Source organism: Manduca sexta, chromosome 22, assembly GCF_014839805.1.
Source record: "Manduca sexta isolate Smith_Timp_Sample1 chromosome 22, JHU_Msex_v1.0, whole genome shotgun sequence".
In the NCBI taxonomy this organism is placed as follows: domain Eukaryota; kingdom Metazoa; phylum Arthropoda; class Insecta; order Lepidoptera; family Sphingidae; genus Manduca; species Manduca sexta.
Window position 1 is genome coordinate 1,821,689 of NC_051136.1, and position 26,916 is coordinate 1,848,604.

At 34.4% G+C, this 26,916-nt stretch overlaps 1 protein-coding gene across 1 annotated transcript in view; it reads left to right on the forward strand.

Annotated features, from left to right (window-relative positions):
• LOC115452539 (teneurin-m) overlaps nucleotides 1–26,916 on the forward strand; it is a 276,231-nt gene that overhangs the window by 38,903 nt on the left and 210,412 nt on the right. The window contains 1 exon segment of the mRNA XM_037441564.1: nucleotides 18,824–18,868. Within this exon segment, the coding sequence (XP_037297461.1) occupies nucleotides 18,824–18,868 (45 nt within the window).

The window sequence follows — 26,916 nt, forward strand, 5'->3', positions numbered from 1 at the left end:
TAAAAGCAAATTCATAAGATAAATAAATGTGACATGTACGAGGGTGAGCAGGAAGTATAAAAAATCGGATCCGTCTATGGGTCAGATTCCGACACTTTTTTACTTGAGTCCCAGAGATAATGTCTCTGTTGACGCGGACATGAATTTACTTTTTAAGGTTTTTAACAAGTTTTGGGCCTTAATGTCTCTATTTTACGTGGGACGTGTCAATTTAGGAGTGATTCATCGAGACCACCTTATCACTAAGAATTGTATGTTAAAATAAAGATTACGATAAGACGTAAAAAGAATGTATACTTTTAAGATTTAAAACTTATTTTTATCAAATAGCAAAATTTTATATTATAATTTATGACAGAAGTTTTATTGTCATTAAATTGCTTTCATGTTTACGCTTAGAGAATAATTTATGATATTTAATAAAGCGACGATAGCCTAGTCGGTTGTAGAACGAACTGCCGAGACGAATGTCCGCAGGTTAAATACGAAGGGCACACATATTTGATTTATCAAAAAATTATGTGTGTATTCTCTGTGGATTATCGATTGCTTTAACGGTGAAGGAAAACATCATGAGGAAACCTGCATACCAGAGTTCTCTATAGGAATTTCGAGGGTGTGTGGAGTGTACCAATCCGCACTAGGCCAGCGTGGTGGACTAAAGCCTAATCCCTCTCAGTAGTATAGAAGGCCCGTGCCCAACAGTGTACAATACAGTGCTACTTTAACTATTATTATTATAATTTAAAATGGCTTTTTTGTTTAAATATCCGTATCTAAAAATAAATTCCAATATCAACCCTAGTAAACAAACTCACGGTTCACATTTCTAAAAAGTGTTTTCACTTGTAAATTGACAAAAACCCTTACAAAGCAAACGCAATAGATCTTTCTTTTCACATCTTCATCCCTATTGAAAGCGTTATTTATTACCAACGCAATGGACGAGTTTGCGAAATAATCATTAAGACTGCGTCGGATGCGTAAATGCTGCTTCCGTTTCTCCCACCGGTATAAAAGAGTTCGCTATATCGAGGGTTGGATAGAGTGTTTAGTTGATCGGACATTCTGTTGTGCTTTTTGTTTGAGACAGTTTTGTGTCAGCGAGATTTTTCTTGCTAGACAAACAAGTCTGTAACGTATTTGATCGGTATTTTATGTTTGAGACGGATGTTTGAAACAATTCGAAAAAATGATTTATTATGATAGAAAGTACAATTACTTTTTGAACCGTATTTTATAGCTGAGCTTATTAAAATCCACGCATTTACATGTTATTAATACTATAATTTGTAAAGGAAAAATTAAAACCAAACAAGTTTGTTTATATCACTCATTCAAAAACCAACCAACCAAACAATTTTTTAATTAATAATCCCCGTTCCGAACTTTCCAAAATGTTGACAAGACATAAACAATGTCCAAAATGTACGGCAAAGCGGAAACATCGTTTAAGCACGGGTCCAAAACGGAAGGCATCCCACTAAATCACTGGCCGGCCAGGCCTATGTATAATTCAGGAGTCTATGCGACACCCAACACATACTCTATGGGTCACGTGCCCAGTTAGCGCGACCTGCGATGCGCGATACGAAGCTATACACATATAGAGATTATTTTATAAAGTGCACTGTATAAATATGTATAGTTGTATGGGTAAATTTGGAATTATGTTTGTATCCATATTAAATGAGTGTGTTTCTTCAATTAAAATAATTATGTTATAGATTTATTTATTTCGTATAGAGTATTTCAAAATAGAATGTTTTAATTGAAATTTAAAGTTTATTTTTATATAAAAAAGGTTTTCATTTTATTTGAGTTATTTTATAGTCCAAAAATAATTTTATTGGATTCTTCCAATGAATAAACTTTTCAAATCTTCCAATAATTTGAACAAGTAAATTTATTAACTAAAACTAACCAAGAGTCTGTATTTTAACATAATAATAACATCGTTCCAATTTCTTATTCAATTCCACTCAGAAACTTGTAAAATCAACAAGAATGTTAATACAGATCCGATAACAATGAATCATTCGATTAATACCAAGCTTTCACTTGATTAGCGAACCAAAGTCCACAGTGGGACGGCGCCTTAACTCGATCAAACGCCGTGGGAGATACCCTATAACCCGTAGTGACCGAACCTACCAATTTTACGGTCTGGCGACGCCGGCCGGCCGATTCAATTTTGGTGAAATTTTATTTCCCCGAATTCGACCGAATCTATCTGCGAATGTACGTATTCTTTGACGTTCGTCCGCAAAGGAGCTAAGCGACCGTTATACGTTCGGGAATATAAAATTATATTTGATATAAATGGTACTGTTTGGATATCGATTTCGTACTTGGATACCAACCGTATTCGATTGGAAGTTAACAACGATAGTAAATTGTGTTCTTTCAAACATTAAACATTTTTAATTTTTTTTCAGTGTCATGAAGGCACTTTACTAAAATATTAAGTGACATATTTTAGGAATCTCGTTAATTAGAATTATTTACGTTCATTTTTAAACCTAGCTGCCAAATAAATTTTAATAAATAAAGTCTCCTAAAATATTTTAGTATTTTATTGAAGGCATAAACCAATTTTTGCAATTTATGAAATAGAATATATATAACCAGTGAACAATAATTTTGTTACTTCTAACCTATTTAGAGCCCCTGGGGTTCCCTGTCAAATTAAACGAAATAATTGAATTTCAGCATAAATATTTTTCATACAATGGGTATGTCATACGATCTATCATCTGTATTAATAGAAAGTCACTGAATGTCCGTCCGCGCGTCATTCTTCATCGAACATTAAACACGCATTAGGGGCGAATATTATTAAATTAACAAAAGTAGGGAAGTGAGGGTTGTACTTGTATTCCCACTTTATATTTGCAAAAAAATGTATAACAGGGAATTAAAATAATGACTGCCTCGATGGCATAGTTGTGCTGCATGCGCGGTACGGTAACACTCTGAGGTCCTGGATTCGAATCCCGAGTCGTGCAAAGTGATATTGGGTTTGGCTATTCAATATCAGACCAGAGTCTAGAATTTGTGCCTGATGTGGCAGAATATATAGGACGGAAAGTGAGTACACTAATTACATATCTGCCTACTATAGGGATGAAAAGCATTTGCGTGTGAAATATATCAATATCAATCAAATATCAAAATTCCTATTGACACAACATCCTTGTTAAATTATCATGATAAATCGTAATTTTATATACACTGCAATCATCGCCATCAGACCTTAATGAGCACACTATTTGAAATATAACATCAAATTAAAAAATAAACGTAAACAAACCACATTATATATTTGACCGATCACCCCACATTCTGAGCAGGGGATGCGCAGATGTATCTCCCTGCAATCATTAATCAAGTGACCCATTAAAATGGGGCGCCGAAAGATGCCAGTATGCCGTCTTTATTGTATTGTGATATGTTAAAAAAACGCGAGGGGCACACGTTACAAAACTTAATAATTTTCAATGTTGTCTCTTGCATCTGTTTCGTTTTCATTTTAATATAAATGTTAATATTTCTGATGGAGGGTGTGACGTTGTTTACAATTTGTATTGATATCAATATGTATTGAAAGTAGGGTTCAGAAGAAATAGTTAATTTCTTGTCTAATCAGTTAATAGTGTAGGTAACATACGTCAAAGACAATTATACTATTAGTCAATAGAGTATATTAAGTATGTTAAAAATAGGTATACAAGGTAATTAACATTGTGTTACTGAATAAAATTACGTACTTATCTTCTTGAAAGTTACAATTAAAGATAAGTTATTTGAAGCGTAGATGTTCAAGAAAAAACTGTATGTTTTGAACAAAATCAATATAGATAAAAGTAATTTTCAATTTTACACACCGTAGTGTACTACTAGTCTTGGACATTTAGGCGGAGCGGGAACATCACACTTTCAAAAATTCACTTACGCACACATCATATTCGCATTAAACTACAAAATGGTTAAGATCACAAAGTAAAAATGGAATATTTTGTGATAATATTCCTAATTTATGGATGAATTTTGACACAATGTTACTAGACGTAAATACGAGTATGTGGTTTCATTTAGTAACGCAATGTTAAGATATCATTAATTTTGAATTATCTACAAAATTAAGAAAATATTCCAATTCATGTACTTCGTATGTAATTCGAACCAACCCAAAACTTGGAATGAACTAAGATGAAACAACGTTGGACCTAAATAGTTCCATGTAACCCACGTAAAAGATAGTCACAGCTGCATTTCTTATGTATACGCGAATATTAGACCGGAAAAAATCCAAGAGAAAATTAAAATATAAAAACCGTAAAATATAAAATATTTTAATTTTAAAGCCATAGATGTTTCAATAAATATCAAGTAATAAAAACCTAATCCAACTTTACATAATCACAAAAGATTGTAGAATTTCAACATCGTATATAATTCATGCTCCATATAACCAAATGAAACTTCCTCCATTACAAAGTGTGTCAGACAATTTAGTGTCATTAGCGGTGTCCTACGCAAATCTCGACTTCTCAAACACAGTAATAAGGAAGGAATTGAATTTATTGCTGTGGAGGTATCCGTTTTCTAATTGCATTGTTATAAAACAGATCGCCTGTTTCTGTTGATCGCGTGTAGGTCATTAGAACAGATATATAGAATAAACAAAGGTCATATTACTGTAGTAAGTAATTATATACATTAAAAATGAAATTTAAAGTATAAATTAACTGCTCTAAACAGCAACAAAAAGAAAACAATTGTAATTTTTCTCTTTTCTTTGTATCATGTACTGTAGTTTATACCTTAAACTGATTTCGAAAAGAGCATCACCAGAGTTTCTTGCCCATTCTTCTCTGGTGAGAACTGCTTTCCGAATTGGTGTTAATCTAAATAATGTTTAACATTTTACAGGTTTAAATAAATTATTTCATTTCATTTCATAGGCAGGGCCTTTCCGTCTATGGGGCGTATATGGGGCTATGGGGATATATCCAACTTTTCGTAATTACGGATGTTCTAATCGACGAACAACTTTGATATCCGTATAGGTAAAAGAGTAATAATTCCCCCTTTTTACCAATATCGCTGTGAAAGCTATTCTTTGATTAGAAGGCCCCTAATTGCAAAAATACGCATTTACGTCCGTAGACGGAATAGGGCTACTTGACTAGGCTATTTTTTTAATCCTAGGGTCGAAAACGTATCTTTGTATATTGAATGGAATAAAAAATATCGCTTTATTTTAAAAACTACAAGCTAAACTGTTACTGGACGTCAATTTATATTAGAATAGTGATACCCCGTGAGATCTATTCATGCATACTATCTACAACACAACCCAAAGCCCCAAAATAACTTGCAGAGATAATTGAATTCCCATTATGGGTTATTTTTACCGGTAACATAATGAGCGGTCTTTATTCACTTGACATTTGAAGCTTGGAGAAAAAATCTGCGAAAACATGATTTCAATTACGCAACGTACGACGTATTGTTGTATTTTCCTCATTTCTAGAACATTCGTAATAGAGGTAAAAATAAACATACAATAATGCGGAGAATTAAATTGTACGATATGGCGGGTTATGAGATTCGGTTCTTTGTGAAAGTTTGACCTTGACGAGACTGCTTTGTGGTGTTTTTCATTGGCATTTTATTGAAATATTTCTATTAAATATATTTTCGTTTCATATTATGTTTACTGGCATTCGACGGAAATCTCTTTGACTTGTTTTTTATTAAAGAAAAACTATAAATAAGTTAAGTAGAGCCCGCAAAATAATATCGGCTACCATATTTCGCATCTCTACACAAGAATTATGCCGGCCTTTACACCAACCCCAGCTCCAGTAAAATACAGTACATTTCAACAATTCGCATTGGCTATTCCACAAACTTGGTAACAAATCGCTCGGCTAATCAACCACGGAGTATGAGTGATACGCGCCATCAGTCGCGGCTCGTGTTTTTTGCGCCGGCTCCATCGGTTCTAATCGCTGATATTACGAATTTTGACGTCCTGCGACCCGGGATATTAGTCAGGTTCGGTGCGCAAAAAGGTCGTTTATTTTATGTCAACTATGCCTATTGTTTTCGTGGGATATTGCCAGAGATATGGCTCCGTTGGGTATTAAAAATATTGTGATATGTCAGAAGTTCTGTCATGTAAATAAAGTATAAACTACTTTGAGGGCTTTGGGAGTTGTGTTTAGTTTTTTTTATGAATGTCGAGGCGATATTTTAGGAACATTGATGGCGACACGCTTGACTGCAAATAATATTAAAATCACCCAGAGTTTGAATTAACGAAACTATGTACACAGGATTGTAACTTTTAGGTACTCCACCAAAGAGCTCAATTTAGAACACCATAACTGCCATAGACCAACAAGACACAATACAGACCTAACAGATTATTAAAATTCCCAATCATTTTACCATTAATCTTAATTTACACATTTGACACGACCCAGTTTTTACCCATTGTATTAAAACCTGGAAATTCACTCCATCAATACTCGATCAGGGGTCATTATCATTCCCCAAAGGTCCAACAAAGGGCCAGTGCCGAATGCTAGCCCGTTATCTGCTCAGTCCACTGGATGTTTTAATTGCTTTATAAATAACTACGGCAACCCTTCGGGGTGGTCACACGAGAAATTATGACCTTTAAGGGATTAAGGTCCTTGCGAGGGTGTGGATTTCATTTGTGTTATGTGTCATCATGATTTTTCCGTGGGTCGATATTTTAATTGTTTTGGAACAAAGTTTTGCGGTCGTGTTGTTTTGAGTGCTCATTTGCATTTGCAAATTGTGTTTATGCTAATAAAGTTCGACCTGTGGATATAGGCCTGTTGCCTTCAGGTGAGGGTTTCACTAGTACTTACTCAAATCGGATTGGATAGACATAAATATATAGTATGTTTTAATGTTAAATTCTAAAACTTCTATTAAAAGAGTACTCTGAAATAACCGGGTTATCACATCGTGTAGTCATATTATTGTTCCTGAATAAAATATATATAAAATTCCACAATAAAGAGAAAGTTAAGCACGTCTGCTTTGACATTATTCTTATTCAAAAACACAACTAAGAACTAACTACTTATGAAAAATTTATTTACTTTAGAAAGTAAATAACTACGACATTATCTATCTACAAACTATCTTAATCCTGAGGCACAAAGTTACATCGCCGTAACTCCGTAGCGGTCGCCTACGGCGTAGCGTCGTAGCACTTACGCACTAAGCTACGACATCCGCCGGAAGCTATTGCGTTCCTAAGTTTATATGGAACTATCACCGAGTAATGTCACGGCGTCGAGACACGGCCTTGATACTTCAGAGGCGTAGGCGCTTTGTGTGATATTTTTAGTTTACTCAAAGTATTTGAAATAGATTTTTCAATTTCAATACGATGTACTAACTAATATATATGAAAACGCAGGAGGGCCTTCAGCTGAACTCATTGTAAGATTGATACACTGATTAACACGTTTTGTAGCGATTCGTCGAAAACGTGGTGCGCTGGCCGTCCGTACCACCAGAAAGTCAAGTAAAGATGGTCGGCCCCGCTACCGTCGACACTACGCTCTGCTAGAGTGACTGACGGTGTCACTCTTGACGTTGACTTTCCTTAGACGCGCCGTCATATATTTTAAATTAATACTGCTAGATGAAATGAACTATAAAGAATTTATAATACCCAAGAATATCAACCATACCTTTCACTTCACCATCTCATACAAATCCCGAAAATCCATCTAAAGACAGCATCAATAGAAGCCGGCAGTCATTAAGCAGCGAATAAACATGGATATCTGACATACAAACAAACAGTTTTAATCCTTCGCACACTGCGTAATGACGCCGATGCGCTGTTATTGAAGCTTTCGCAAATAAGATAAAGCTCTGCGTAGCTTTCATGTTTTCGCGTTGTTGTTATCGATAGTTAATGATTTGTTTTTATAAAAATTTGTTGTAAAAACATTTTTATTAAAAGGCACATAATTGATTGTAATATACGTGGTCTATTTACTATTAATATATACCTAAATCATTTTCATTAAAAATCAATTATGGATAAATATATAAAAAATAGGAACATGATTACATATACAAAAAATATATCTTAATTTTATAAATCAATTATATTTTAAAAAGTAACCAACATCACTTAACTGAGAGTTCAAAAATGTTGAAGTTAATAAAGTGGCCAGTTAAAACAATGAGTATAAATCTCAAATTTCATAATAACGTTCAAAAGATATTCGGTGTGACTTTTTAATACGGCAAAGTAAGTTAACTTACAGAAAACTTTGTAATTAGAAATCAGAACTGAAGCGAGAAAAAAGAAAATTTAAGTTACTTTCAGTCTACATCATTAAAGTAATAAATATACCTCTTCTCGGAATTTCCTCGGTTTTTCCAAGGTCGTGGAATGCACAAATAAGGATGAGGGGTCAACGACTTCGCGATAAAAATCGAATACTTTGTGATCTTACAATACAATCCTTTGATTTGGTATCAGATTGAAAAGGAAGTAATGATGAAACCTATAATTAAAATTAAAACTATATATATATATATATATATTATATATAATTTAGTTTTCTAAATAAAAAACCCTATAATTCAGTAATGTTCCTTATAGATATTGGCGTCGTGCAACAGAAAATTCGTTATAGTTTCTGCTAATTTAAACTTTAGATGCTGTGACTGCTTGTAACTAGAGTTACAATTACATAAAAGACTATAATATACATGTATGGATTTAAATTCAATTGTAAACTCCGTTAGCAGTCCGTTAATAATAAACAAATAAAAAAATTGATTATTATTTTGAACTATGGGACTATTGCTTGGATCAAAACAATCATAATGATCGATATTACCATGTGTTTCAAAAAGTCAATATAACCTGATTCCTGCGGACTTCCCTTTCTTTATTCATGTAAAATCTTATTAATATTTGAACAAGTTGCAAATCATATTTATGCATATTAGTACCCATATTATGTTGTATCGTGTTGCCTTTCAGAAAATTTCAATTCGCCACTGACACCTGCATTATTTCAAACGAAGTTTCCATGCAACCTCATCAATCAGAGTTTATTTGCTACTATAAAATTTTTATTACATTCATTTGAACCGAATAACCTTCAAATAGTTCAAACTGCAAGTCGTTATATAGAAAAATTGTATTTCATTTACCAGGGTCGTAATAAAGTTTGCATTAAAAAAATTGGGGGTCAATTTCAATTAAATATGATTGATAATATTTTTAATCCCGAATTAATTTTGCTTATATATTATTTCACATACCCTTTGTCTTAACGACTACATTCTCTTCTATGTATTTCTGCAATATTTTAACCTAGAATGATCTTCCAGACAACTTACTCTGTCCCTCCCATAACGGGGGTCTTCTTAACGAACCGGAAGCAGTTTGCCGTGGCAGTATAGCGATGGCGATTTTGTCACCTCACATTAACTTTGCCGTCATCGTTACTGGAATGCACCGAATGAAGTTTAGGTACTGTTAGAGTATTGTTTATAAGTCTGGTTTCTGGTGAGGTTATGAACTTCGTCAGCTCGAATATTGTTAACAGTTGTATAAGCTTTGTACATTAAAAAAATATGAGCCTAAAAACATCTATGGTAGGTTAAAATGTGCCAATTTTATCGTTAACCCGCTCTCAAAAGAGAGAATTTAACTCTGATAATAATGCAATGGCTACATAAATGTGCTTTTGCAGATTCAGACATCGAAATATAAGTTCAACGTATTAGTCATAACATCGGACGAGGTATATAAAGTTCAATATATTAGTCATAATACTTTTCCAATGAATCAAGGGGGTCACACCCCCCGTTCTCAACCCGACTACGTCCGAGCAATTCAAGTAAAACAGAAATGTAATGCGGGATTTATTATCCTCGTAAAACTTAGACTGCTAGTTTATAAGTTACAATCCGCAGGCCCGCACTGAGACTACCTGAATGTTTTCTTCAACTATTGACTTTTGGATATTCAGGGCTGACCCCGATTTAGGCCCGTGCTCTACGTACTGAAATATGTTTTCATAAGCAATAGATAAAAAAGATGATTTCAAAATATTTTTACACTTATAAATTATTGATATTTGTATTTTATACAGGTCAGCACCTATTAGAAGTATTTTGTCTACTATTTCTGTGCTTTTAGTCAAATCGCTAAAACCGATTAACCAATTTTGACGACAGTCTCATTGACAGACAGAAGTCGTTCCAAGAAATAACTTATTCTACATTTTATCACAGAAAAGGCCTATCATAAAGATACATCCGCAAGCAACTAAAAATAATGATACTTAATTCCTGTAATGATAATAAGTTGTCGATCTTAATCACAGTCTACCATCCCTCGCACTGCTCGGCAGTATATAACTAATCTATGAATCGAAACGTTTCCACTATTTTGACGACGTCGTAAACTTCGTATTCGGATTTTAAAATGCAACTCTGTGGGGTCATCGACCGTTCCTTTCGGTTGATTGATTTATGAGATAGACTAAGGGAAAACCGAGGTATTTGGATGCCGAATAAAGTTCTAGCAATTTCTCTACGTTAACTTTTATTTTATTGATGTAAGACAGGTTGTAGGTATTTTGGATGCGAGTATACCAGATAGAATCTTTTGTTTACTTCTACCACCAAGAATTACGCACTGTTGTTCCCAGTTTAAAAGACATTATATTACTTTTTATACTGAAAGTACGATCAGGCTATTTATATATTACAAGGACCAAACCATGAGTATAAACTATCCATAAATAAACCCTATTATACCACACTATAATTTTTACATCCCCTACACGTTGACCTAATTCGTACGTTAATTAGAACAATGAGCGTAACCGGCCGGCAGGTGTGCGAGGCATAAATCGAACCGCGTCCAACCATGCGCGGTGTCAGCGCAGCTTCTACACCAGCGGGCTTTGGTTCTAGATTAGTGGATTCATTAGTATCCTAATATGTAAAATATATTTGATATTCGCCCTTTTATGTGTCAATAGATTTATCACACATAGAGACAGGTCAAATTATTGACATTTAATGTTTAGTCATGCAGAGTATTTTACGGTTTTGTAAGATTTTCATGATAATTACGCAACCTTAAAATAATACAGGTAAACGTTTCAATTCATATATTTACTTTTGCAATTGCAAAACTTGACGTACAAAAATACCTTTGTGGCATTTTGGCAAGGTGAAATTTTCTGAAATGGAATCCTTCACAACATATAGGTATAATATGCATGAATGCAGTTTGCAAATCATTCTAATAATAATTAGATTCTACAAAAAAAAAAATTCACGTCGAATTGATAACCTCCTCCTTTTTTTTTAAATCGGTTAATAAAAGGAAGTCGACAGAAATCTGGTTATATAGACCTTTCGCCACTGCTAAGTATACTCTATATGTCAAACTTGTAAATCAAATGAATATAGATAAGAATCAGTATAACCTAAACTTTATCAGCTGTAATTTCTCCGGCCTAGTCCTACGATACTGTTCTAACGTATCCGGAAGGCTCTTTGTCGCAGCACGGAACTGCAATGCGGTGACGCTATGACAAATGGTCGACTAGCCACCTCTGATGCCACGCCACATCTCGACCGGTGGAACTTTACAACGAGTTTTGATTTTAACGATTTGGATTTGAATGAAATTTGCTTGTATTTTATATGGAGGTAAGGAGCTGGTGTGTTATGGTATGTTATCACCAATGCTTATGAGTATATATGCAACCTTTAATGTAAAGGAAAAGGGAATGAATTAGCCGTTCTAGCGACATCGACGTAGTCGTACGAAATACTCCAGGAAAATGAAATTCACGCTTTGATCGTGGTAAGATATATTTTACATCCGCCCGGATAGCGAACATCGTACACAAGGTCTCAAAACCCGCCATAGTGTGCCGCACTAGTGTGTCGCGTTCAGCCTGTGTGTATCCATCCAACAGGCCGGCATAATTGTGTCAACTGTCGAAGGTAATCATCTCTCGTCAATCGACATTCTATTGAACCCCACTCCACTTACCATCAGGTGCAGTGGGGTCTCTTTTCCGTGCACGGATTTCAAAAAAGAGAGCTATCACCCCGATCAAATAAAAATTCATGCTACAAAGACACAATCTATTATATAAAAAAACTACCTCCCTATTCAAACAATTCCAACACTCACGAACTAAAATATTTCATTGGTTCCAACTACACCAAGAAACCGGACGCAGAGCACCGTGAAACCGCTTTAAGGCAACCAGCCGAAGACTCCACAGGCTCAGCATCGTAATTAACCGACCTGAAACACTGCCTTTGAGATCTGAAAAGATCCTTTACATAATATAGACGACGCGGGCATTCATGCAATGATTACTGAGGCCCGACTCTTTGGCGGATTCGTTATTTTTGTGTAGGCAAGCGTGTGTAACGTGTAACGTTAATTCATCGTGAGAATCATTCGAATTTAAACCTTATTGGTACGTGATAGAGTGTTCTTGAAGCTTAGTGTTTCAGTCGATATTTCACACGATTGTGAGCTTTATTGCCAGTGTGAAATGTTGGATCGCCGTCGCGTGAATGGATGTCTTTATCCGCGCACTGTTTTGATTAAGTGAAAGATGATTCGCACTATTAAAGATTTTGCGAATTGATAAAATTTGTTATATCTCGATTTGGGTTACGTTTCGCGAGTATTTGTGATGATTTATTTAAATATTCGTGGGATAGTGATTGCAAAAAACATTGAAAAGTGAATCGAAAGAAATAGTATGATTAGGTCCTCTAATGCAGTAAGGACAGTCAATAGAGCGTAAAACATTTATAACCAATCAATTTGCTGCAAAAAATGTCTGACCAAAAATGAATAAAGATCGATAGCTGTCTAACCTCTATAATTGGATCATTATATGATATCAAATCAAACGTGAAAATAGCTAGTAGTGATTTGTTCAATGTAGAAAGTGAAATAATAATTATTATCAGCCACATGAAGTCTATTGCAGAAAATAGGTTTCCCCTAAATATTCCAGACGCCCCTGTCAAAACCCTGCATCCAGTGAGTTCCTACGACCATTATTAAATCATTTAACCATGCAGATGGACGTCCAGCGTGAAAAAAATGAAATAATTGTGTTTCTTGAATAAATTTGAGTCCTTCCAAACAACATATTGTTCGTAAATGCTTTTTTCTTCCGCGCACACGCAATACGAGAAACAATCTGACCACAGCTAAAACCAAGTATATTCGTAAAATATAACAACTAAACCATACAGTAAAGTAATCTGTTAACTCACAAAAGGCGGTACAGAAAAACAAATGTAGAATTGTTGTCAAAAACAACCGCCCGTCCGGGGTTAGATTAAATGATTTATTTTTCTTTTCGCCATCAACCGATTTAAATTCTAGATGTTAGTTTAGGTCGTTTCGTGTTTTTAGTAATTTCGTGTAAATCTTATTTGATTTAAAGTACAGTACGGTGATTTTGTGTAACATAATTGAGCAATGTTCGCACACATAGTCCTGACTCTATCGTAGCATACATATATATACTATGTAAATAACTAATTCTAATACTACTTAACTTGCTTATGTATTTCGAATGTATATTCCCAAATGTCTACGCTAAACCTAAAACTCTACTTTAGAATATTACTAGTCACATGCGTTTATATAAATCCGAAGCCAATTATTGTCAGATATTTAAACTCAATAATGACGTTTAACAATTTAATTGCATTCAAATAAAAAATATATATCAATAGTAACTCTAAATTGTACGGTTCAAAATTAAACTCACGCGTTCATAAACCCGTTAACTTTTAACTAACTTTAATTTGTTTAATTTGATCGGCGAATAACTGTATATCATAGTTGTAATTGTTGATGGAGCAATTTTAACAATTTGTGTACATAAATGCTTACGTTTATGGATTGAAAATCATAGAGATAGAATAGTGGAATTTTATAACGATGTATTTTTTTATACATCAAAGCTAAGGTTCAGTCTCTGAAATGGTGGGAACTAGTTTCTCATACAATTATAGTGAAAAAAGCAAATCAGTTAACGCTGTTAATTACAAAAATCTTTGTAGTATTCATAACAGTGTCGCGTCACTCTAAATAATCTAGTGTTAAATCCCATAATGACTTCACATCCTTAATTTCCGTCAATAAAAATCAAAAGTGCACTGTTGCATGGCGACGAAGTAGACAAATATAGTACCTGAACACTGATAACTTTTTCCGGTGGTAGGATCTATATTATATCCAGATAGCGACCTCCGTACCTGCCGTAGTAGCTGACGTAAGTATGTCGCGTTCCGGGATCTGTCAGTATATACCCTTATTGTACCCTGGTAAGGTGAAACCATCTCTCATCAGTCCACATTCTATTGTACACAACTTCACTTACCAATAGATGTAATAAGGCCATTTTAATGTTCTCGTACAAAAAAAATCCCACAATTACTTAATAAGAACATGTCACTATAAATGTTTAATAAACGACAATGCTACATCTATTGACGGGAATCAAACCAATTATACAAAATAAAACACGCAGGCAATCATTTTTCGACCGCAAAACAGATCAGGCGACCACTGCAACCACCCCAAACATAATACCCGCTGGTCTCACCTCGCTGACCAGCTGATCGTGCGCGACACACCGCAGCGTCACTCACGATGTCACCATTATTTATTGCATTTATATTCTACTAGCTTGCGCTTGCGGCTTCGTCCGCGTTGAATTATTTATTTATACAGGCGGATTTAATGGCTAAAGCATTCTTACAGTCTATCTTCGAGTGATGCAAAGATGTGAACGGGTTTAGTATGTGATATATAAAAAAAAGTGATCTTCGTCCTTTTTTCCTGTTCTGCCTTCTCACGTACCAAATTATATCGAAATCGTTTTAGTAATTTAGCCATTAAAGCGTAACAAACAGTTACTTTTACGTGTATTAGTAAGGATATTTTTGTTAAATACGTAAACTTCTAGGACTTGCTATTCTTATAGATTCTGAGTACGTTAAACAATTTATGTTTCTGGTCCAGTTATTTCACAAAAATGAGCTTTTTCACGTAATATTTGAGATACATTTCACTTAGTATATTTAGAAAATAAAAGTGTTAAGTCAATTATAAATATAGTGCATACTTATATATCCTTCAATGTATAAAACGAAAATATCTCTACTGTTTTACAAAACATCTACGTAATACCACCAAGGCCTTTGCTAGATATAAAAAAAAACTTACAAAAAAGTGTGATTTTTACACGGCACTCGATCGGCGTGGTTGGAGGGCATTCATAAACTACCCTCTTTTGATAGTTAATTAAACGTCAGGCGGGAATATTCGCGTCATTAGGAGACGGGTGGCGCTGCAGTCGCGGCCGGAAGTGCCGTCGCCGCCTCCCCTTCGCGCCATTTCCGCCCCACCGGCGCTACTCAAAGTTCTCGATTTTAAAGATTTACTTTTGCCTCGCATTAAAGTATTTCATTTGTTTCTTTGAGTTTAAATAATGTCGGTGTGGAATTAGTTTTACCTTAACATAGTAATATGTTTTTTAATAAGTTGACTTCAATTAATACAGAACATGTTCATTGTACGGCTGTAGTCAATCTTCACGGTCTGAAGTTAGTAACGTCACAGACTTTGTTAGGGTCTAAAGTATCAGAGGTTATAGGAAGCGGATGAGGTAGCTAACTATAAGCCTAGATTCAGAAATGGCTTTGGAGTTAGACCCAATATCATTGACACTGTAAATCTATTTGTGAACGAATTTCTTCTCAAAGTATAACATCTCATTCTAAAATAACTCGATTCTTGTACAAATAGTAAGTACTCAAGGCTTTCCGTCGCGTGCTAAATAATATTTCATTAGAATTTGAAATTCAGCGCTTGCTGAAATTTAGTCTTTCAGCAAATTCAACAATTGATGAAACATAAACTGACTGTAAATGTACGCTGTGTAAACACGAACTAGGTTAGGTTTGATATTACATGATATTTTATGAATGTATATTTAATATTAAATATTCTAGTAATTATTATGTAGATATTCGCGAGTCCATAGTGTGGCAGACTGGATAGCGACCACCTTTATTAAAAATTAATGATTTCTTCTGTTTGTGCGAATGTTAGATATCGAAATAAAACTAATTTCGGATTTAATCTCGATTTTGTGTTTTAATTCTCTCCTGACGTTTCGAGGAAGCCTTTATGGTCACGGGCGAACTGTAAGTTCATAAAAAGTCTAATTCTTATGAGTTAGAATATAATTATCTAGAAAGATATGTTGGCATAATTATCGGTAACAGTGGATGGATTAAATACCTCTCATTAGTGGTCATCATATTTAGACTACAGAGTACTGCTTCGTGTATTCCTTTAGCAAGATAAAAACGATCTGTAAATGATAAAATAAAGCCGTTTTTTTATTATTTAAACCAAGTCCCTAATTTATAATTGATTAAAATCGATATGACAAAATCCTTTTAATGATTAAATCTCGTGGTTTAATTGGGGTTAACGCATGGTGTAACAAAGGGCGATGAATAAAAAATGCAATGGGAAGCCGCGATACGGGCGCACTGTCGACTGGAGTGCCTCATCCTCAACTCAGGCCTTGTTATACAAAATTAAATATTTACGTATTCATATGGAGTGTGTGAAATTTAAAATCTATACTGATAGGGGTGATGTTTGACTGTTTGAATGAGATGATTTGGGGAACTGCTCCAAATACGAATTATGAATTCATTTGTAGTAGTAAAGTTTGGTCGCAAATACTTTCATACTTTCACATATTTTTTAACATTTTCCTGTATAAATTTCCCGAGCTGGAAAGTAGCTAATAACCTTCCCAGAATTTTGAACTCTCTCCATACGAAATTCCATAAAAATCCCTTCAGTAGATTTTGAGAAAATCGATAGCATATATACAAACAGAAAAAGGGAAATTATTTTATAATATGACGTATAGTTATATAGAAAATTAAAATCTTTAACATCATCCAAGACCAGCTTTCCAATACCACATACATTAAACAAAGAGATCTGCTAAGGAAGATCCCATCTCTAAAAGTATCCTAAAACAGACGCGGAGTTTAGCGTAGATTAACCTAAATATAGCGACTTCTTTTGACACTTGTTTGACCCACTTCCATTTAAGCTCGGATTTTGGCTCCATAAATAGTCATGTAACATAGAAAAACTGCTTTCATCGACACGTTAATAACAAATAAATGGTTCATGATATTTAAAGGGTCACGTCCACCAAAATACCGACCGACGCGGGTCAAAAATAAGGGGTTCAAAATTAAATTCGCGCGGACCGTAAAATATTATGTTACGTCATTACGAAGACATCCAACACTCAAGTACAGTTTTAATTTAAGTTTTTTGTTTGTTATCCGATATTTTGGAGTTAACACCGTGTGGTAACGGCTTTCCTTTGATGCCAATTTGGGACGACGGCTTCCCATATTTTTGTAATTTTAGAAAATATGGTTGTTTTATGAAAATACCTTTAGTGTAGATATCTCTTATAGGCTCTATTGGAACTACGCTTGTAGAACCCGATTATTGCAACAGTATCATACTGTTGCGTTCGTCATCGTGACTTAAGGACATTAAATCATATAGTTACTCCGGCTTTAAACAAACCATTTTAAGTAGACCTTCCTATATCATCTGATATCAAGCCGTAATTTCGGACAATAGAATTTCATAAAATATATATAAATAACTTAGTCAGTGGACTTTAAAGAAGTCCTTTGCAGATAAAAATGTTTTTGATTGACTGGTTTTTATTAGAATCTGAAGAAACCATCGATTTTTTTAAGGTAACAGAGTCCGAAATACCATTTACTCACCTACATCGGAGGTGTCTTGTTTTCTAACAATAATTTTCGTAAACCATGTACCAACACCTCAACGAAGCAAACTAACTACAAATTATCACATTATTCGACTTAAACAATTTACATATCAAGTCACGTATGGACTGGTGTTTAAGAAGGTACGTGGACACACGATTACGCTCCAAGGAGTTCCCAGATTCAAATCTAATGTCCCGTGATGATCACACATCACGACTTTGCTCTGACGGTGGCAGTTTAGACAACATATATAAAAATATGTACATGTATGTTCCTTATGGAGGCTAAAAAGTCTGGAGCTATTTTAATGTTTTTTCAGGTAATGATAAATACAGACATTGATTATTTTCACAGTTTTATTTCACTTAAAGTGAGGGGACAAGGTTCTGCTATTTGATACGTTATTACCCCCCCCCCCCCCTCTTGTGGAGTTTGGGTTGGAAGATTTGAGGGTTGGAGGTTAAAAATTTTCAATCGCCTTTATGCTTTTGTGTACTTTTCAGCAATCATTTTTCTTCACTATAAATAACTTTAAAATATTTAATTTAGTTGAGATAAGGAAAATAATATGTTAATTGAATTTAATTTGAAGTAGCGGTTTAATTTTCGAATTTGTTTGTTAATAATAATAAGTGTATTTATGAATGTCAGTATATCTTTATTTGGTAAGCACATAAAAAGAGTACTATACTAAGAAAATTTTACCAATGTTTATGTTTACACTATTGATATTTTTATATATAATAAACCAATAAAAAAAAACAGTTACTTATTTTACCGCCTTCGCTACATGATATCAATTTTCGTATAGATTGTCTGTACCAGGATTTAGTATGATATTAATATTTCTTTTCCTTGTTCACAGGTGAGTCACAACAAAGCGGAGATGACTGCAGCTATAGCTATATAAGTGAGTAGTGGATACAATCTTCAATGGCGAACTTTTCTTCCTTTTACCTGCCTTCGTAATGATGATGGTTTCAAGCTAACATTTATCGCCTTTTAAGAGATATTGATACACGAAAGTATATTTTCGTACATCTTGTTTCAAATCAATGCCATAAGGAATTATTATGATCTCAACCATACGAGTTCAAATTAATTTAATTACTTTTTATGTTCTAATTTGATCGGTTTATTGCACGAACTCACTAATTGCAAAAAAATCATCAAGTACAGTTTATGACGCCCTGAACATACTTACTTGATGTTAAGAATAAAAATATTCCAAAATATAATAGTGTTTTACTTTTTTTAACATAATTATATCTAAGATGATATAGGGTTTTCCCTATATAACTACACAATATAACTAAAACTAAAAGTGGCTTACATAACTAAGACTTTTGTATTGTCAGTTAATGAGTTCTTGCAGTAAACTGATGGTTTGCATCATAACATAATAAGTTTACCTAAAAAAAATATATGATCAACTTATTTAACATCATTTATATCGAAGCTGTCTCTCTAATCGTACTCATCTTACCAACTCAGCATTTAATTTACCTAAATTCGTTCAACATATCCAAAAATAGGAACCCATTAGTATTACAAGCGTGTTATGTCTAAAAACACACAGACGGTCGCAACAACGATGTGTTTCAATTGTCGCTCATTGTTCATTCATGGGATCTGTGAACGTTTCAATTACCATTCCCACTGCGATGTTTAGTTAAATAGTTAATAGTATGTAGAAGACTACGACCGCCATCATTGATAGTTTAGATATGTGTCATTTGATGACCCCGGAGAAGTTTGAAAACACGTTTGATAGTAATGAAGATGTAGTTTACTGGTGGTAGGTCTCTCATATGGGAGTCTGCCTGGATAGGTACCACCGCATCTATTCCCACCACCAAGCAGTGTGTAGTCACTGTTGTGTTCCCATTTGAAGGACATTGTAGCCAGTGTAACTACTGGACATAATAAGATTTATACTTCATGTCTCAGGATGGCGAGTGCAGTAAAATATAGAATAATACTTTGCAATTCATGGTATTTTTGGTGTAGCTGATTGTGTTAGTTTAACAGAAAAATTATTTTCAGTTAGCTATAATGATAAATATACAAAAACTTTACACTGATATTAATATTCAGATGTCCCTCAATAGTAGCGATCAGTTGAATGATCTGAAAATATTTCTATCCGAATATAATTTAAAATAAATGTTTTTTCGTCTCACTATATTCATTCTTTATATTATTTGAAAGAACTAATGCATTAAAGCAACAAAAAAGACAGATGAAAAAGAAAATTTGTAACAATATTTCATAAAACTATTTCGTTACGTACAGTCAACCACAAAAGTAGCGTTCGTACTAGATATTTATTTATTTATTGCACTTAATATACACATGTATATAGGCGGACTTAATGCCATAGGCATTCTCTCTCAATCAACCTTAGGATGGTGCAGAGATAAATAAGGTAGGTAAGGTAACACGAAACTTAAAAATAACTAAACAAACTTAAATAGTTATAATCTAATCATTTGTGAGAACTTGCTTGTGGTATAATTCTAATTATATATATAGACTAAGTGTGGACTTCAAAAGATTACATCTAATAAACTCAAAGCAAAACTAAGAAGAAAACATACCATAATGCATAATTTTATTAAAGTAAAGAAAAATCAAAAAACAATATGTTTAACCTAAGTTAGCAACATCATGAAATGCTCTTTGAGCGCGCTTCAAGAAACTAAACTTATCACATATTGAGAAAATAATAAAAACTGTATGGAGAGTTGAAAACAAACTACTTTGTCAAGTTTCTGAGATGGAGCCGTTACACTTGACACCTTTGAATATATCAACTACATTGATTACACTACAAAAAGTATCGAAATTTCTCAGTTTGTGTAACTTTCACATCCCGGGGGAGTTAATTTGTATTTTTTTAATAATGTTTCGTGTAAAGGGAATTAGTTAGGGATTGTTTTTATACGAGTACATGTTGAAAAATAATCATTATTTGGAATTAGGAGTTTAATGTGTTTGTTATGTAGAAAGAGTATGAATTTATTTATGTTTATGAATATATTAGTTTATGTTATTGAGTAAGCCAATTGTCATTTCCACATATTAAATTATTAGCTGCAATTCTATTGATCACTAATTTCCAAGCCTCTTCCTAGATTTTTAAAACCAAACTAGGTCCACACTTCGAATTTACAATTCCACTCGCGTCTCCAGCTGTCCGCATATCGCCCGTCTCTTTCTAACTACCTACTTTATGGACGATGCCTCTCTCTCGTTCGATTGCAGCCAGCCGATTCGCGCCGCTCTCACGTTCTGTTTCGTTGAGCACCGCTTTGACTTGACGTCTGCATGGGATTTTGTGAAGTAATTTGATTAATCCTATACCATTCAGCCATACGTATTACAAGGGTTTAGAGTTTTGAATAGATTACAAAAATCTCACTTCGCAGGTCGGATACAGTTATACCAACAAAAAAGCCTTCATGTTCATGTAAAATACTCATTGATACGGTCCATTTTAATTTGATTCCTGATGTATTTAATTAGAAATACTACGCATAAATTATACGATATATTTGATGTTATGTACCGAAAAACTATCTTAACACATTTTACTTTCTTATTTATCGAACTTATAGCTAGAAAGAAAATTCTTTATTTGGCCATTGTCTCTGAACCAGATGACAGTAAGTAAGGAGTACACATGGCAGGAAAGAGACCATTGTTTCTGGACCAGATGCCAGAATATAATAGGTATACACGGCAATAAAGGGGTAGATGACATCAGTATAAATAAAAATAGATCCAAATTCGCAACTATATTTAAGTATTTACTGGAAGACATATTGTCTAAAAATATCAGAGATAAACAACAGCAAGAGTTACAGTAAACAATACCTCGTCTTCTGTAATTGGTCGTATGTATGCGGTGAGGCGGAACAACGGTACCTCTCCAGGGACTTTGTACAGTTACTATTACAGGAGTTATGACTCAGGCTGGAATGTCACTATTACTATAGCTAGAATCACTATTTATTATTACCAAAAAAATGTTTTATTCTAAATTGTGTTCGGGTAGGTCAGTATAATCTTCAGCAATTTCTTAATATTATTTCTAAATGATTTCTCTTTAAGTATTCTATTATTTTTCATACTGACACAGCAAAGTGTCACCACCTGACCTCATGCTAAGTGGAAGGAGGTTCAATGGAGTCTCGACTGACGAGACATGATTACCCCTCGACAGTCGATACAATAGGGTACCGGACTCATTTTTGTTCTTTACTATTATCAAATATTTACATAATATAAATTATAACACAGAAGGAATTATTAAAATCCGGTAAAAAATCAACAAGTTATAAGTCTTTGAATTTCGGTGGAAGGGGTAATTAACAAGAAACAGAAAAGAGACGAAATATCCACATGTGACGTCATCGGGAATTACGACGCGTGCGAAAAAAGAGATGAAGCGATATCCCCACATCGCGCCCACTTCTGCACGTTACAATATTTTAAATATGAATTACTCGCTCATTTTTTAACCAATTGTTATGCAGTTTTCGCAGGAGTGTTTCTTTTTCGTATTGTTAACCATTACATATAGAATAATGTACAAAATCAAGCGTAGGCCGGTCCCCTATTATGCCGGCGTATTACAATCGGGTATACACAGGCTGATCGTGGGCCACTATGGCGAGTTTTAACACGTCATTATTTGGGTGGATATAAAATATATCCTACCAGAGAAATATCTTTATTATGTACTTTTTCAAAACACAAAATAACATATAATATTAATTCAGATGTTGATTATTTTTGATTACAAATTTCACCTAATTCATTAGTTTTCGCCTTTACTTCTAAAATCCAAACATTTTCACATCATCATACAAGACTATTATCCGCAATGTTAACTAAATGACAAGACGACTAGGTCACTCGGTTAAAATAAACGCGTCACGTGTTCACACAACAGCAAACCCATCCATAACTATCCAGTATACAGTCCATTCTCCACTCAACATCCAGTCCATCAAAAAAGTCTTAAAACTTCCAAGAATTTCACTTGCCACCATTAGTTTCGCAGAATTCAGTTATTAGAATATGGACATTGTGAGAAGATTCTCGAAATACCTCGTAAATCTTATTAAAAGGTATTTAAAGGATGACGAGCGCAATTCAGAAGCATGCTGTTGATATTTCTGAATAGTATTGTTCACTGCAGTCTCTTGGCTTGTAGACAAGATATCTTACAACAATCTTAACGCTAAATGAACAAAAAAAATGACAATGAAATATCATAGCTATAATCTTATCCATAGCAATTAATTCCCGTACATTTTTGTTTTCTACTGCCACGTGATATCAAACATTATTAATTCATCTAAAAATTTACTAAACAAATATAGAGGAAGAAAACCAAGAACATGACATTGACAATATTGATTTAATGATCCTAACCGAATGCCTGCCAAACAATACTTGAAAATAACAAAATACGCCATTAGAGACTCAAATCACGAACGTTCTGCACATGTACGGTGCTATAAGGTATAACAACGTGGTCTCAGTACTCTACCGAATGTATAATCGAAACTATGACTTCATTCGGCCCTGACGCATAGCTTCGTGTGTGATAAATTAGCAAATTATATGGGGAAAGTAAGCCGGTAATGTGTAGATAGTAAAGTTGTCTGTTAATAGAGTATGAATAAAAAAGTCCTATAAGGAAATGAAAAAGATTTAGCATTATTCAAACGATTTTAAGGTTAAATAATGTATTTCAAGGAGACATAAAAGAAAGTGAAAATATTTATTTGACATAAAAAATACAATAATAATATAAAAATATATACAATAACGTTGAATATTTACAGTGGCAATACTTATTTTTCTTTTTTTTTTGTATGAACAAAAGAGCTGCAAGGATGTTAATGTGTATGATATCATAAGAGTTGGTTATTGCCTATAGTAACATAGTGGGTAACAATTGTCATGAATTTTGTTCATCATTTATGAATTTATACCTAAAATACGATATGTACAGAATTAGTTAATGTTATGTCTAAAGTAATACAAGAAATCAATTACTATGATATAAAACCACTCCTACACCGACAAAGTGTACTGCCACGAATACCAACAAAATATTAAAAGAATTGGAAACCTCATTCTAGTTTTATAATTTACGTGTGAAATTCCAGCCAGGAAAGCAGCTGATGCCACCTTTTTGATTTCAGTTCACTCCGGTGGCCCATCGGAAATGATCTGACGGCAAAGGTAGTGTCCATAATGCCCCACGCTTCGGAACACAATAGCAATGACTGGCACCATACGCTTTGTGATTTCTCGCTTACGATCCCACACTCCATGTAAAATGTAGCATTGATACATCTAGTTTGCAGTTCATGGCAGAACTGGCTGATTGGATTGTTTCCTTCGCCACATATGTTAGTAAAAGAAAAACCCGCCTGATCCCTAATGCATTTATTTTGAAAACTCTTGGTGCACGTTTCAAATTATGCACCCAAGTATGCACGCTGTATTTAAGTATTATGTATTGCAGAGGTACTGATTGAGTATATTTTCATATCGCATTTGAAGAAGTACTTGTAGTTCTGGAAACAACTTTAATAATATTATATTATTGTACATGGAAATACATATAATATTCAATATTAATTATACTAAAATCAAATAACTTTGAACTCAATACAAAGCAATACAGCTGACCGCATCACGCAACCAATATTTCCAACCAAAGGTCCGGAAAGATTTCATCGTCCGCTTAATGCGATAAGCCTACAGATTTATGGAAAGCAGACGCTAAGGCTCCAACAAAAAATCGTAAAACCCACCCCCCATAAAGAAGGGGGCACATAAAATATATAATTATAGCATTCCCGCCTCTCGAAACCAAGAGTCCTTCTACGCACCTCCGCGAAATATGGGTGTTCATAACTTCCCTGGGAAAAAATCCAACGTAATTTAATGCCACCCTTGGAATATAATATGTAAAAATAGGAGCCGGTAAGGCCACTTTGGACCAGGCGGGGCCACTGCTCGGACTATTTCGGCCGCGTTTTCGGCCATTACGGACGTTCGTGCCGCTGTTATCTGCCCTTTAAGAATAAAGAGACATTCACTCCGAGATATATTGTAGGTATCTAATCAACATGAGATGCGAGCCCATTTGTTATATATATTGCTTTGAATTGGACTGTGTTTATAGATAATAAGTCTTTCACGCTAAGATCTTCTGGATCAGACAGGTTTATCATTTAGATCGAGATGGGGCGAACTACATCTTAATTCGAAACTTTTTTTGTATAAGATAATTATTGAAATAGAAATGTTTTGGAATACTCTAACTTACGTTACGGTAATTCGGTTTTGTACGCGGCTCCGCCCGCACCGGCTGTTTTCAGGTTAAAAAGTAACTTAATTACTTAACCACAACGTGGCTTTTTGTAAGCGAGAAAAAATCAGAATCGGTCAAGAAGTACAAATGATTAATCGTCTTGTTCAACACCTCACAAGCTAAATTGTTCAACAAAAATAACTTCCTTGTAATACAGATAAGTAACGAAGCTAATATCTCTAGCACATATGAATTAAGGGTTTTATAGAGTACCCTATGTTAGTGGACCCTAAACTTTTATTTTTATGTGTAAGAGACGCAATAAATTTTTGTTATCTAGGATCTGGTTCGATCGAACGGCCGGTGTTGGTATCGTATGCTGCCGGAACTTTATAGATATTAACTCGGTGCCAGAGTTCAGTACAAGATACTGTAAATACGCCTTAATTGCCTTCTTTTCTGTAGGTGGTGGTCTACTGGTGATAGGTCTCTCATATGTGAGAGTTTGCCTGGGTAGGTACCACCGCAATGTCTATTTCTGTCTCCAAGCAGCAGTGTGTAGTAACAACTGTTGTGTTTCGGTTTGAAGGACATTGTAGCCAGTGAAACTACTGGACACAATATGACTTAACATCTCATATCTCAGGATGGCGAACGCAGTAGAATACCAAACAATATTTTGTAATTCAAGGTGTTCGATGGTGTTTGTACTGTTTATGGGCGGTCGTATCGCATACCATCAGGCGATCGGCAAGCTCGTCTCATCATTCAAAACAATAAAAAAGGTGGTATGTGAGAGTATTTCTGGTTAGATGGCGGATCGATAATTGTTGCTGCCAAAGGCGCTGAACTGTTTAACGACATTGTAGCCCAACAATTTGTGAATATCATATTATTTTTACATCACAGAGGTTAGAAAAAAATGCGCTCTAAATAAGCCGCTCTGCCATCTTATTCTGTTCCTTGATTAAGCGTTGAACCTTGAACAGCGAATTGCTTACATTAAAAGCTGTGGTTTGTAACAAAACAATAGAAACATCGGTGCCAAGAACACAGGCAAAAACTAGAATTAATGATCTCAAGCCAACATTCTATTAATCATCCGGCACAAAGAACTAACAATAAAAATGCCCTGAAAAAATAGTTAACAAATAACGGTGTTTTGTCAATTTTTAATAAACGTACAGACCTACTGACCTAATCTCAATTTTAAATCGTTTATACCATAATTACTTTTCGCTTACAGCTCTTCACGCTTGAGTCTCATTAAAAAAAAACCTGAGTACTTCCTCATCTCAGGCCTATCTGATATATCCAAATCTAAGCATTGGTTTACATATTGAGCAATAATGTCCATCTATTTACAATTTTCACACTTACAGTGGGTAATTAAGATATCATACCTAATTACAATCGGATACGAGATTTGAACAATATAATCGTAGTGTTCGATCGCATTACGGCTGTGGTTTGGTGGTTGGCGAGCGCAACCCTGCGGTCCCGCCGTCGACGCGTGACGGGTCGACACCCATTACACCTGCGGTCTGTATTACTTTTATGTTTACCTGTTAATAGTATTAACTATTAAGTTGATGTAGTGATATATAGGTTGG